Here is a 13,813-nt window from a genome sequence, read left to right on the forward strand (position 1 = left end):
TTTCTGTCAGTGTCTAAGGTCTCCTGAATGATGATGGCTCCCCACTGGGAAATGTGTATTAGAACCACTGTGGACAAAGGACCTGGGTGTAGAGGGTAGTGGGTCATCCTGACAGGATGGCTGGGGAGGGGCTGTACCCCGGTCTGGTTACATTACATAGGGTAGCCTGGGGGCTGTAACTAGCCGTTCCTTACTTCAGAATAAGCCTACCCCATCACTGGCAGATGCATCTCACACCTGGACCTGCCTGCCCTTTGTTTTACTAGCCGGCTGCCGCCAATCCCAGGAGAGATGAAAGAACTGACTAGAACCAGTTTAGGGTTAGGAAAAGGAAGTGTTCCCTTTCCCCACCCACAGGCTGGCACAGGGCAAAAAGTAGCATCACAGAACCTCAAATCATAATACTCCTGAACCTGTGAAGACACAGAAGGACTGTCCTGCTGTCGGAAGCCAGAAGGGAGTCCAGACCTGCTTTCCTTGAACCCAGGACCCCAGAAGTGACTCCAGAGGCCAGTTGGCTGATCTCCTCTTGAGCTACAGGAAGGCAGCAAACTTCCAGAGGCCTTTATTACTTTCCAGCTGGCCAGACTCAGCTGGACCTGCCCTCTTCCCCTTCTGCTGACCTCTTTGGGAGGGAGTCCTGACCCTCAAACTCGGTCTTCAAGGTTCTGGGCCCTTGGCTGGAGTCGGGGTGTACCTTTCATTGCCTCGCTGAAGGTTTCACCGAAACCGATGCAGAGCTTCACAGCTTCTAACTGAAGGCTTCTCCGGACCCAATGCTGAGCAGTGCTTAGTGTCACAGAGCTGTGCTGTGCAGCTTTCGACTGGAAGCCTTACCAGATCCAGCGCAGAGCTGCACCACACAGCTTCTCATCATAGTATGACAGAGAGGTGCAGGTCTTGACCGAAAGCCTCACTGGACCCAACACAGTAGGATGCGGTACGATGCAGAGCCGCACCGTTATCGCATCAAAGTCGGAAGGTAAAATTCCAAAGAGGCGAACCTGTGCCTGTGTCCAGACTGAACTCCATCGCGGTTGGCATGAACTTGTTACATTGTCCTTGTTCGGTGTGATGAGATACTTAAAGTTGGTGCTATTTTCTCCCTAAACTTTAAAAACTCAAACTACGGTTCTGCTGAATTAATTTGTCGTTATTATTTATTTAAATATTCTCTATTTTCCTAACTTGGTTTCAGATTTTGGGGTTTTCAGTTTAGTACTGACTGCATATTGCAAATACAGGACGGACATTGACTGCTTTGCGCCAAGCTACCAGAGAGTTAAGCACAGGTTTATTTATTGACCTTTTAGGTTCACCCCAACAAGGCTTGGAATTATTCTTTGAAGTGGGTTCTCAGCCCCTTCAACAGACTTTACTTGAATCTAGTCACTAAGATTTGCAGAGCCACAACCTAAAGATCACCCACTCTTTAATAAGACATAACTGCAATGGCTAAATCCAGTACTGATGCCTTAAATGGTACAACCTTTTTCGTATTATCCTAGTTTACCCTCCTCTGATGTTGGGGATTATTTTGTTGTATTGTTCTTGTCTTTATGAATGTCAGAGATCCCTCAATTGTAAAAGAATGTCAGTATGTAATATGTTTTGCCCATCAAAAATGTAGAAACCCCCCTCTGTTCTTCCTGGCAGTGTAGCACAATAGTTGTTAATTGGTGGTTAGATTCTTAGTCGGATATTTCTATCAGAATGAATAGCTATAAAGGCCCATCCAGTATAGAGGGGTAAACACAGGTCTATTCACCCAGTCCTGTATATTTAACCTTCAATAGTAATATGCATTTCAGGCTGTTGCTTTGTTTCGTGACGTCTGCTGGGGTTTCAAGGTGTTTTGTGGCTTCATTCATTGGAAGGCCCCTGTAGATGACACTGTGCATTATGGGACAGTAAAGCACCTGGTTTTCGCAAAGTAACAATGCCATGTTTGTTTATAAAGTATGATGCATATATGCACCTTAACTTGAGGTGAATATTTTCTGAAAATAAAAAGTTCTTACATAGCTTGTCCCATTGCAGGTTTGGATGTTCAATTTACTTCTAGTGATATCTATGGTTTCTCATTCCTCATGTGTTTGTGCTGTTTGTTGTGATGTTGCGATCATACAGTGAACTGAAGATTTGAGTTGATCTTTCTCTGTTTAGGAATTTTGAACTTTTTCTAGGATTCCTTGATGCCTTTTACTGAGGGTTAATTGGCAAATAGCTGCTGGGTTTAAAAAAAACTATTTGCTGCTGCCCTCCGCTACCTCTTATCTTTGTGGAATTTGACTAGATGGTGTTTTTCAGTCCTAATCTTTTGTTGTATCGCATACACAGGAATATTTTTTCTGCAATTGGGTTGGATGCAACGCCAAATGTGATCGAGTTAAAAAACTATAAACCTGCACTCCATTTCTGAAAGACATTGTAGAACAAGTATTCCAAAAGTAAATCACAGGTAACACCATACCAACACCTGCAGTTGTGAGGCACATTGAACTATTGCTGCCATTGACATTCAAAGATATATATATATATATATATATCTGCTTCAAGCCAATCCCAAATTCTGGAGTTGCAGCGTTGGCTGTCTACGGGAGATGGTGTCAGAGAATTGCCTACTATTCATCAAACTCCAGGAACTCAAAGCAGTAGGGTTAGCGTTCATACCCTCCCTCAGACATGCAGATGGTTATGGTAAATATAGCCCATACCTTAGTATGTATTATCTCGAGAAGCAGGCAGACCCACTCTCTAGCAAATAATTGGAGGAAGCTTAGAAAAGTTGTCTCTAAAAAGGTACATAGGCCTCCTGGCGAAGCACACCTTTTATATGGTAAATGGTCTTGAAATTAATACAAAGTGACATATTTTAAACCTTAATTACAAGAAGTGGGCATGCTAGACAAGACCAATTTCTGTTCTCATCAGAACAAGCAAAAATGCCTGTTTTATGCTTCTGTGTATCTCCATCCATAGTCCAGGAGAAATGGACTATGGCTAGAAAGGCCTGCAGTATTTACCCATGATAGACCCATGCATATTCAGAATCACAGATGCTGGGAACATAATGAACTTTTATTTTTTCAGAAGTGGATGAGACATCGTTAATTTTCATACTGCATGGCAGTCTCCTTAGTTTTAGACATGCAGCTAGCTGACATAATTTACTCACCATGCATATTTGGTCAATAGTACACTCATACCTATGGCATTGAACATGGCAGTTGACCGTCTACCTTCTAGACTTCAAATAACGTTATCATGAATTAAAACAGTTACATGAGTTGGCTATGTCTGACAGCGGAATTTGTTTTGTTATTTTTATGCTTATAAAATTGTTGTCCTGCTACAGGCTTCAGTAGAATGCTTATTTACAGTTTTTAAGTTGTGTATTTAGTTTTGGTTCCACACTTGTCAGTATCATTACTTACCTGCTGGGAATACATTTTCAACTTTTTCATTACAATTTGCTTTTGAGACTGTGTATGTTGATGTATGTTTTACACATAATGCTTTTTCAAGTACCTCATATTTCTTGTTCCCTTAAAGAAACAACCACACAAGTCTCTGCTACAAAGCATTTCCTTTATTCGATGTTTCCTTATTTTCATCGCTCATGTGCAGCATCTCCCTTCCCATATATATTTTGCAGGAAGGGAGAAGCTACGCTTCTTTGACCAATGGGATCACTGTAATGTGTCAGAACGCATATGCTGAACCCTGATATCTGGAACTCGTCTCTATGGAAAATGCCCTACTGATAGTTAAGCATTTTTCATCTCCTTGCCATCTGTCCCTTCGTCTCCTGCCACTGGTCATTCGGTAGGTGAACACATCCAGGTCTTCCCCTGACTGCACCATGCCACTGTTGATTTCCTGGACCTTTATTTATGTATTCCTTTCATGAATAACACATACAAATTTGCTGAGCACTCTGGATCTCGTCATATAGGCAAGACCATTTTTTTTTTTTTTTTGCAACCTTCCATGAGAGACCCTAGCGGTTTGGCTCATGACTTCTTGCATTACCTATATTTTTGTTTTCTACATGAGTGGTTTTACCCAATCAGAACCTGTATGTATCCTGTGAGGACATCCTTATTCCTGCAATTGTAAGTAGTTCAGTACATGATGTAAAATAATCTAGTCCTAATGCAGACCATCATAGACCAGTCTCTCCCTCCCCTCTCCCCACCCCACCCCTCTCCTTTTCCCTCTCCCGCCCTGTTTTTCTTTCTTCCATTTGCTCTCTTTGGAGCAAAGGGACAAAACGTATTCGCAGGTACCCCAAATTGAAACCTTTTGCGATACAACTCCTGTGCCATTAATACTGTATGTTCCCTGTAGAAGGAATAGGATACTCTGGGGGTCAGCTTTTAGGTCATTTGGCCTCTGTGTACATTTATTGAATCTCTGTATTAGGCAGTAGCTCACAGCAGTTTTCAGTGATCAGGAATGGCTCTCACTATAGGAAATGTTAGAAACCCCTGTGTATATAGATCTAGAGGGATGTTAAAGAAATAAGAAATTGGGAAATTTTTGTTAATAATATTGCTTTTGCATTTCTTAAGTGCTCATCTAGTTAGCTGCTCTTCAGGGGTGTTTCACGCAGTGCACCTTCTACATAGCATAATTAACCTACAAGTCCACTCTTTTCTGGGCTTTTTCTAGGGTGAGCTTATAATTGGAACACTTTAACTGTTCAGGGGAATTGGTCCATATAGTTCCTAATTTGGTCCCAGTGTAAATATATTACTTCTGTTTAGATTTCCATTCATCACCAAAGGCAGATGTGATTTGACTCAACCTGTCGACATTTAAATACCATTGCTAATCCTCACGTTGCATATGTACTCCTACCACATTTCATAGCTGATGTACGTTAAATGCTTCATTATCAGGTCACGCCATTCACCACATAACTACTTAGTTTCCACCCTTCAAATATAGCTAGTTTTCAAGACTTGCTTAAGATACTAGGGTTAGGGGATATCATGCTTGTAACTGATATAATCTTAGCCAAATATCCCTGCTTCAGATGACAGACACACACAGTGATCTAAGCAAGTCTGTTGACAGCTGACACTGGAGCCATGATTATAGCCATTATGAAAAATAAGAACAGTAATAAGTTAATTGATTATTTACATGGAACACAAATTTTCTGTTATTCATACTGTGCTACCAGCATACACAACTTGGTCTTAGAGTTGTTTTGCGGTCACAAAGCCTAGACCCACCTTCTCAGCATATATAGATCCCTAATATATGTCAAAAAAACCTTCGGGCAGGTCAAAACTTCCCTTTTAAATATTAATAAGTCCCATGTAGGACTTGTATTCCACAAGGCATGGTGCATGGTATTTTAAAAGTAAGACATCTAGAAATGTTATGACAGCCGTTGGCTATCATTGGCCCTTTATGCTTTGTGACACTATTCCTACTTCAAAGTTCTAAAATTTATGTCTCGGTTTCCCTTCCTTTGAATTTGGTCATTTGGTTTCACAGTGTAATACATTTTACCCTATTTTTCTAATTCGGTTTGGGATTTTTGTTTTTCTTTTCAACTGTATTACTGTTTTGCTACTGCATAAATATTTTATACAGTGCCCTAAGTTAAGCCTGTCTGGTCCGTGCCATAGATACCAGTGGGTTGAGCTTAGATTAACTTTGTGCTTTTGAGGGTTCACACTGACGAGAGTTGAAATTATTTCTTGAGGTGGGTAGTCACCCACTGCGATTAATAATCATAGTTGTACATAGAAAGTAGAATGGGCATGATTTGAAATACAAGGATTAAACTCTGCAAAATAGTGTGTATAGAATATCTGTTTTCAGCAAAAGTCTTCTTAAAGCGGGTAAAAATGTACCAACATTTTTAATACTAAATTTTACTCATGTCTTCCCATTTATTGTTTTTATATAGGTCTTCAAACCTATTGTGGAAAAATTTTCATTCAAGTTTGGCTGCGATATAAAAACAAGGTAAGCGCGACAACTATTGTTAGTACCTACAATTTAAAGTGCTTATTATCCTGCTGAACTGTACCATTTTAGAAGTAAAAAGAAAAAGTAACAAAATATTTGTCAAAGACATTAACAATATCAGGCACAATGTAGACTTCAAAACTACCTTCTCACTGGCACGTGAAAATCATGCATTGAAAACGAAGGAGAAATACCACTGCATTTAAACAACACTAAAAATGTCTGTGACATGAGAAGTAGGGACCTTTTTTTGTGGTAGTTTTAAACGGACAACCAAATAAAAGTAAAAACGTACAATTTGCATATCCTGAATAAACATAGTGGTAAAATGCTTCTAAAAGGAAAAAAGCATGTTTTTGAAAATGTGGAAGGAAGAGATCTTGAAAGTAGTTGAAGCGGTTGAGGGTGGAGGACAAGGTTAAAGAGACTAGTAGTAAAGGTGTAAATACAATTTGGTGTGGGGTAGTGATGAGGACGGTCTGAGGGTTCCTTCCAGTAAAGAGGACAACAAATCTTGATAAAGGCTGTATTTGTTTTGAATTTGCATTTATACGTTGTTCAAAATTTTGTGGGGAAAAAGTGTGCATAGCTGTTTTTGCGGTTGCTTAATTTTTATTCATCTTTATTTTCACCATTCTCATTACCCCTGCTCCAAATCAAGATATTTTATCTCCATTTAGCAAATGCATGCTGCAGCAGTAGTGTTAATAAAAGTATGCGTCATGTATATGTAAATGAAGCAAGAAAATGCATTATGATGCAGTGACTGACCGATTTATATTACCCAGCTCACAGGGTGGGAAGATTAAAGAAATAACTTTACACAATAGGGCAGTGGTTGTGTCAGGAAGCAGTTTGAACCTCTCAAAGCTACCAAAAAAACCAAAGCATGGGTGTTTCCCGAGGCTTTCAAACCATCCAGCCTCCATTTTATTTTGGCAATACCACATAGAGGGTGTTTTGATGCGAACAATTGACCCTCAGTACTTGGGAAAAGGGATGGGTGCCACTTTTGTGACCAATTTCCATTAGCAGAGAAGAGCAATAGGAAAACTCCGGAAGAAGTGCTACATAAAAGGGGATTGGTGGATGTACAACAAATACAATGGGTTCACTTCTTTTTCAGACTGGGCCACATTCGAATGTAAGACATGTTATGGTCAGAAAAAGGAAGGACAAAGGTGGAAGACAAAAAGGGGAACTGCAAAAAAACAGAAATGCTTTGCAGTTTCCTGATGAAACAATGTATTTTATTTTAAAAAACAAAAGAAACTCACCATTTCTTCGGTCTCCTCTTACTTGCCTTCTATCAGTTTTTTTCTTTAAAGTTACCTTTGTCATTAAACATTCTGGCTGAGACTGATGTGTCATGGGTGCATTCATTCATGTTGAAGGGAATGCTTAGGTCTGCAATCAATAATTGTTGGGTCTCTCCTGTGACAGTGCATGCACTGCATTCGCTCTTGCTTGCAAAAAATATTGTAAACAACAAGGGGCTTGTAGCCCACCCATTGCATGGCATTCGTTGGCTTAATTGTCACTCTTATTTACAGACTTCTGATTGGCCAGCATGTGCTGGCTTTAATTACTCTTCTTTCAGCTGGAGAATGGGCCAAGTACTGATTGCTTCAGCTTGATTGCTGTCCTTCCGCTGATCGTGCTTGATTGAGGGCTATTTTTTTCTTCCCTGTCACGTTTGTTGACACTCTTTTGTAGCTATGTATTACTATGCAACACACACTACAAGGAAGCCTCTTCTCCTTTGAAATTGATGTTTGTTGTGATAACACGATATCTACTTTCATTGTGACAACAGATGTTATCTGCCTCCAAATCTATTTTAACTAAGAAATAGACATGGGTTTGACTGCTTTTTTTTGTCATAAAGTATCTTTGCCAAATGTGAATTTATTTTTTCTTTCTTTTTTGCGCGTGCGAAGATTAAGTGATTTGCTCAGAATCCCACAGGTGTTGTGGCGAGACCTAACTAGCATCGGCAAAGCCAATAGGTCTCACCTGTGAGACAATTGGCTCTGCCATTGCCTTTTGTTCATGCTTTACAGCATAGCTATTGCCGACTTTGGCAATGATTTGTAGCCATACAGTGTGCAGCATGGCTAAAAATAATAATAAACAAGCATTTACAATGCAATAGGTCTCCCAGCTTTAAAGTTTGAGCTATTGGCATTGTATATTACAATGTGTTACATACATTTTTTATCAAACTCTGAATTGTTGTATAAAGATGATTTGCAAATGACAAGGCCTTTTATTTATGTTTTGGTTTTTAAAACCTAAATGAAAGGCATTGTCATTTCCAATGCCAATAGCTTAAACTCGCGTTGAGACGATCCCGCCTGCCATTTTGCCAAAGGCCATGGGAATGATCCCCACTTACCAGTGAGCCTGAGAACAGCTCTGGACCGAGCAATAGAGTTTTGCTTGGGTGCATTTTCCTGCCCCACCGTCCCCGCTCCTGACAGCGAGCCGCGCTGGGGAATGTGAGCGGCTCTGGGGGCTCCCCGAGGCAGCGGATACGGGCGGCTGTGGTGATTTCACCCGCCAATTTGCCGGATCCGCGGGAGCGACTCCCACCTGCCAGTGAGCCAGTGAGCCTGAATCCTGCCCTACATTGAGCGACGGGGGTGCGGGTGTTGCTGGGGTACAACTGGGTCGGATCAGGCTATAGCGCAGTGGTTCCCAAACTTTTTGGGGATTTTGCCACTGTACTATGTTGGTATTTACCTTGTGAATGCTCTTCATTTTCTTTTTCTTTTCTGTTACCGACGTTCCTCGCTGGCTTTGCTGTAGCAAGTGTGTTTTTTGCACCGGTTACCACAAATGCAGCGATGCACTAGGCATGTGCACCTACAACTGGCCATTGAGGTTTCTTTGTCAGGACTGCCAACACTTAATGGTGATGTTGAATGTGTTTGCTGGGTGCACCCTTTCATTGCGCACCTGCATAATTACTGCCTGTACAAAGGCGTGAATGGTCTTGTTTAGTGTGTTTGTTAAAACGTTTTTGAGGACTATTACCATTTTCCGAGTCAGTGTTAGCCTCGTAAAAGGTGTAAGCGATGGTAATGCTTAGAATTGATAAATTCATGGTTTCAGAAGTTTATTCAGAATATTTCCATCCTTTCTTCTAATTTGGTTTTGCACAGACTTAGACAACTGCTTTAAATTCTGGCCTACCCCTTTTGTTAACTGTGCGGTCTGTAGTGTGCTAGGCCAGGCAGGACTCGTGGGTCATTCTGATAAGGAGCATGGCACCAGCACACTAGTGGGAGACTGGAAATTAACTGTTCCAGACTACCAATACATTATTTGGCCTTGGCAAAAACGACGGAATAATAAAGGTGTCAGAGGATCGCATTCACTGAATAGACGGTCTGTGGTGTCACTACATGAAGCCATTAGAGCATTCTTCAGGCACAGGTTGTGTTTTATACTTTGTATTCAATACGAGTCTTTCACTGAAGAAAAAGGTTGCTTACGCTGATTGTTCGTGAAGTAGGTTGCTCACTAGATGGCAGTGTAAACAATCATTTATACAGCGTTCATTTTTAGACACAGCTGAATCAGCCAGCCTGCGTCATTAAGTATATTAATAAAATGCCTTCTTTTTAACTTACAAAGCAAGCATGAATTTGCTACTTGCCCAAAAGCATTCCGAAAAATGACTGCGTTTACACCATTATTCAAAGCAACACTGCTTATTAGTGATTAATAAAATGAACTTTTTCATGTTACTGTATGTGGTCCAGATTATTTTGGTTTTCCAAGACAGCCAGAAAGTCAGGGACCTGTGAATGTAAAAGTCTTGCTCAGATCGCACAGCTTTCCAAAAGAATGATGACCTGGCAGCAGCCTCGCTACCAACTGATATCTATTGTAGAATGAAAGAAAACCACAGCCTTTCAAATCCCGGGCATGTGCTTGATAGCAGTGTGTTTGCGGCGCCCCAGGCTAGTTTTGACGGCGCACTGGGGTGCCGCGGCGCACAGTTTGGGAACTGCTGCTATAGCGCGAAACAGAAACCTTGCGTGGGGCGTGACTTACGTGGGGCGGGACTTCCGTCTTCGGAAGCCCGCGCACGCACCCATGGAGAGGAAGCAGTGCTGGTGACGCGGGGCTCCCATGGCCGAGGGGGAGCCCCGCGGAGGCTGCAGAAGTGTAGAATTGGCGGTAAGTGGGGTTTAGTGGGGGGGGGAGGGGGTGCGCTTGTATGTATGTATGCGACGGCGAGGGGTCTCTGTATGCGTGTGTGCATGCGTGTGTGTAGGTGTGCTCGTGTGTGTCTCTGTGTGCGCATGCGTGCAGGGAGAGGTGTGCCTGTAAATGTTGGCGCTTCCCAGGAGACAGACACGGCGAGCGCGTTCGCGCGCGCGTGGCCTGCGCCGTTCGCCTTTTGCGAAATGCGCGCGGCCAGCTGCTGTCTCCTGGGAAGCACAGTCAGCAACAAAAGATCTCCTGGCGGACACAGCGCTGACGCGCTGTTAAACGCCAGGAGACCTAAAAAGGGACTATGATGCATCCAGTGCTAATGCTGGATGCATCGCTTTTAAAAATTAGTTAGGCACATAAGTAGCCAAAAACCATTACACAATAGTATAGTACATTCATATAAACAAAATTCAGCCTGCATTTCTTTTTAACCAGGTCTAATCCTTAGATTAAATATGGTAGGAAAAACTGACCTCCGATTCCACCCATCTAAATTTGGTGGGCAGAATTAGAAGTCTGCCCCCATTGGCCTTTACTCTACAGGGGCCATAAGAAGGACTTATTACAGCAGTGATGAAATAGTCTCTGCCTTTATTTAACCTATTGTCTGCCCGTCTGATTTAGATCTGTTGCCCTCTACCTGTTTTCGAAATGAAGCACACATTATTGAGGCAGGAGTGTTTTTCTGCGTCTTCTGCCCTATCCTGTAGGACCTCTACATTTGTACTCCATTTTCCTATTTGAGCTTTTAGGACTTTGACTTTAGTTTGGAGTTCTGGTACAGCATCCTCCACCTTCCGTGGCCCTCTCTGCCACTGTGTGCAGATCTGTGCAGTGCAAGTTCATGGTCAATTGAAACAGTCTCTCTTTTCCCCTTGAGATCTGTTTGTGAGTCATGTATTGCTGCCATGAGTTCAGCTCTAAAGTGTCCCTCTCTTTGTGTCTCCTCTTCATGCTTTCTGTGAGAGTTTGTCTGCCGTTTGGCCTTCTGGGGCAGGTACTAGCAATGTGCTTTCTGTCAAACTCTAATGGTGGTGTCATCAGGTATTTGGCCAGACACAGTAAATGTATCTTGCCCCAATTGTTCCAAAGTATTTGTGCCGTAGTAGTTTAGTCAGGCCCGTCAGCGCCCGTAGAACGAGTACATTGGGTCCCACCCAAGCCAGCCTTCGGACGATCGCAATGTAAGCTGTAGGGTTCATTGGCGGCACCAAAGGCCAACTCTCTTTCTCTCTCTGTCACAGCCCGGGTGCAGAGGGCTTCGATTCCAGGCCCGCTGATGGTAGTTCATGTGCCCCCAGGGAAGCATCATCTGCTCTGCGCCCCGTCTGGACTTTGTTTCAGCTCCCTCTACCATCACAGGTCGCATGCTGCTCAGCAGCTCTCCCATACACAGGGTACCTCGGTAGGGCCGGCTCAGGCGCAGCAAATTATGGGCTTATTCATGGCCGGTGCAAGGTGACCTTTGGCTTCCCCAGCGAGCCTTCATGTTCGTGGCAGCAGTTATATGCCGCAATCCCCCCTGCGGACTTGTTTTCCCAGCACCGGGGTACCAGGTTCCAAGCCACATGTCTGTAACACCAAGATGGCTGATATCCACATAACTAGGCAGGGCGAAGCGGCATCACCTTGTCAGGGAGTCCCCAGTGCACCCCCTACTCACAGAATGGAGGATGCTGGGAGGGGGCAAGGGGCGGAGACTGACATCATTTTTGATCGGATTTACACCAGTTTTAGACCAGGATGAAGTGCAATGAATCTCTGGCAGCTGAAGCTTTGATGTTGTACCTCCGGGTGGCCATTTTACTTGCCCACATCCTTGCCACTGACCACTTTAAGGAGCCTGTAAAGGACAGGGTGGCCACTCTTAAAACTGCGAAAAAATATAAGCCTGCCCCTCCGATCTGACTATTCGTGAAAAGATTGCCCCAAATGACCTAGTTGTTCACACTACCAGTAAAAGGGGTTCACATCAGGTTGCATTGGATGACCCTCCACCTGATAAGGAGTCTAAGCAGATTGACACTGCTAGGAAATGTGTAGAATGTGGGCCAGCCAGTCACCTTATCTCCAGGTATGAAGGAACAACCAGTACCACTGGGAGGAAATGGAGGGGCTGGTTAAACAGCCTCCCATAGACTCACTGTAAACGCAGACAAGAGTTAGATGCTGAGGGGAAAATGATCAGCAGTGCCAACATTAGATGCCCACATTACACTCTGAATATGGCAGAAAGTGGTGCTAATATCATCATCATCCTCCAACACAGACATGCCTGGTTAGGATGTCAGTATGTAGGCCTCTTGAACGTTCTTTTGATGAAGAACATCTGTTTGTTTCCTAGGTCAACTAGACGCTTGAAAAAATCCAAAAGGATACCTATATCACACAAAATCAGTGGTTGACCTACATTCCCTTAGTCCCAGATCTGCTTCCTGCAGGTAGCAAAGCAGGGGTGTTGCAAAATCAGGGTGCTCAGTGCAGAGATCCTTGTACAAACAGCAACCACAATTCTCTCAGGACCACCAGCAACTCAAGACCTTTGAAAGAAGAGCATATAGAAGAAAATACCATGGGGAAGGGCAGCGGTGGCTCCCCATTTCCTTCCCCCGATCACATAACACCTGTCAGGTGCGGCATTTCCTCTCCCAGTGAGAACGCTTCACCTCGGACAAATGGGTCCTTTCCATTGTGCGGGAAGGGTACTGTATCGAATTTCACACAATTCTTCCCAAGATCTAACCCTGTCACCTCATACTTAGTTCATACCACCTTCACTTACGGAAGGAAGAGGTTCAGGCACTTCTAGCAGAGGGTGTTGTAAAATTAGTACCCGTACTACAATTGATTCATGGGTGTACTCCATGTATTTTGTGATCCCCAAAAGGACGGCTTGATCCAGCTATTCTCCAACCATTGAGCAGGTTCATCCTCTCCGAATTCCTTCACATGGTCACCTTACAGAACATCATCCAACTGCTACAGGAAGGTGACTTCATGTCAGCACTGAATCTGAAGACATATACTTTCACATCCTGAACTACCCAGCTCAACACCAGTACCTGCAGTCCGTGGTAAGTGGACAACAGTACTAGTTCAAGATGTTACCCTTCTCAGTCACTAGAGCTTCAGTCATATTTACAAAGTGCCTAGCAGTAGTAACAGTAGGTCACCTGAGCTGAAACTCTATTCAATTATTTCAGTACTTAGACGATTAGCTGCTCAGGAGCAGCAGCTGCAATCGGCAATGCCTAGCACACACTCAAAACAGCTGTGTCCCTACTTCTTGTCTAGATTTCATCATCAATGCAACAAAGTTGCTTCCTCAGCGCAACAAGTAGAGCACTGCACATCTCTGTTCTAAATGCGGTAGCAGGAAAAGCATACCACAAAGAACAGAAGTGATGGCACTCCATCAGCTGCTGCCATTGTTCAGGCACACCGTCCCACCACTATTGAAAATAAATTTTTGGGTATAAGGGCTTCAGGCATTGCGATCGTAGCACATGCCCGGTTACTCGTGCATCTGCTGCAAGAGTGACTGAAGGCAGTGGGCACATGCAAAAGGACTTTAGGAGGATCGAACTTT

The 13,813-nt window shown here is 43.2% G+C and overlaps 1 protein-coding gene across 1 annotated transcript in view; it reads left to right on the plus strand.

Annotated features, from left to right (window-relative positions):
* Positions 1–13,813, plus strand: part of RTCA (RNA 3'-terminal phosphate cyclase) — a 145,137-nt gene that overhangs the window by 23,887 nt on the left and 107,437 nt on the right. Inside the window, exon 6 of the mRNA XM_078644535.1 lies at positions 5,933–5,991. Within this exon, the coding sequence (XP_078500661.1) occupies positions 5,933–5,991 (59 nt within the window). The remainder of the gene's footprint in view (positions 1–5,932; positions 5,992–13,813) is intronic.

The sequence above is a fragment of the Lissotriton helveticus genome, chromosome 1_1 (genome assembly GCF_964261635.1).
Source record: "Lissotriton helveticus chromosome 1_1, aLisHel1.1, whole genome shotgun sequence".
In the NCBI taxonomy this organism is placed as follows: domain Eukaryota; kingdom Metazoa; phylum Chordata; class Amphibia; order Caudata; family Salamandridae; genus Lissotriton; species Lissotriton helveticus.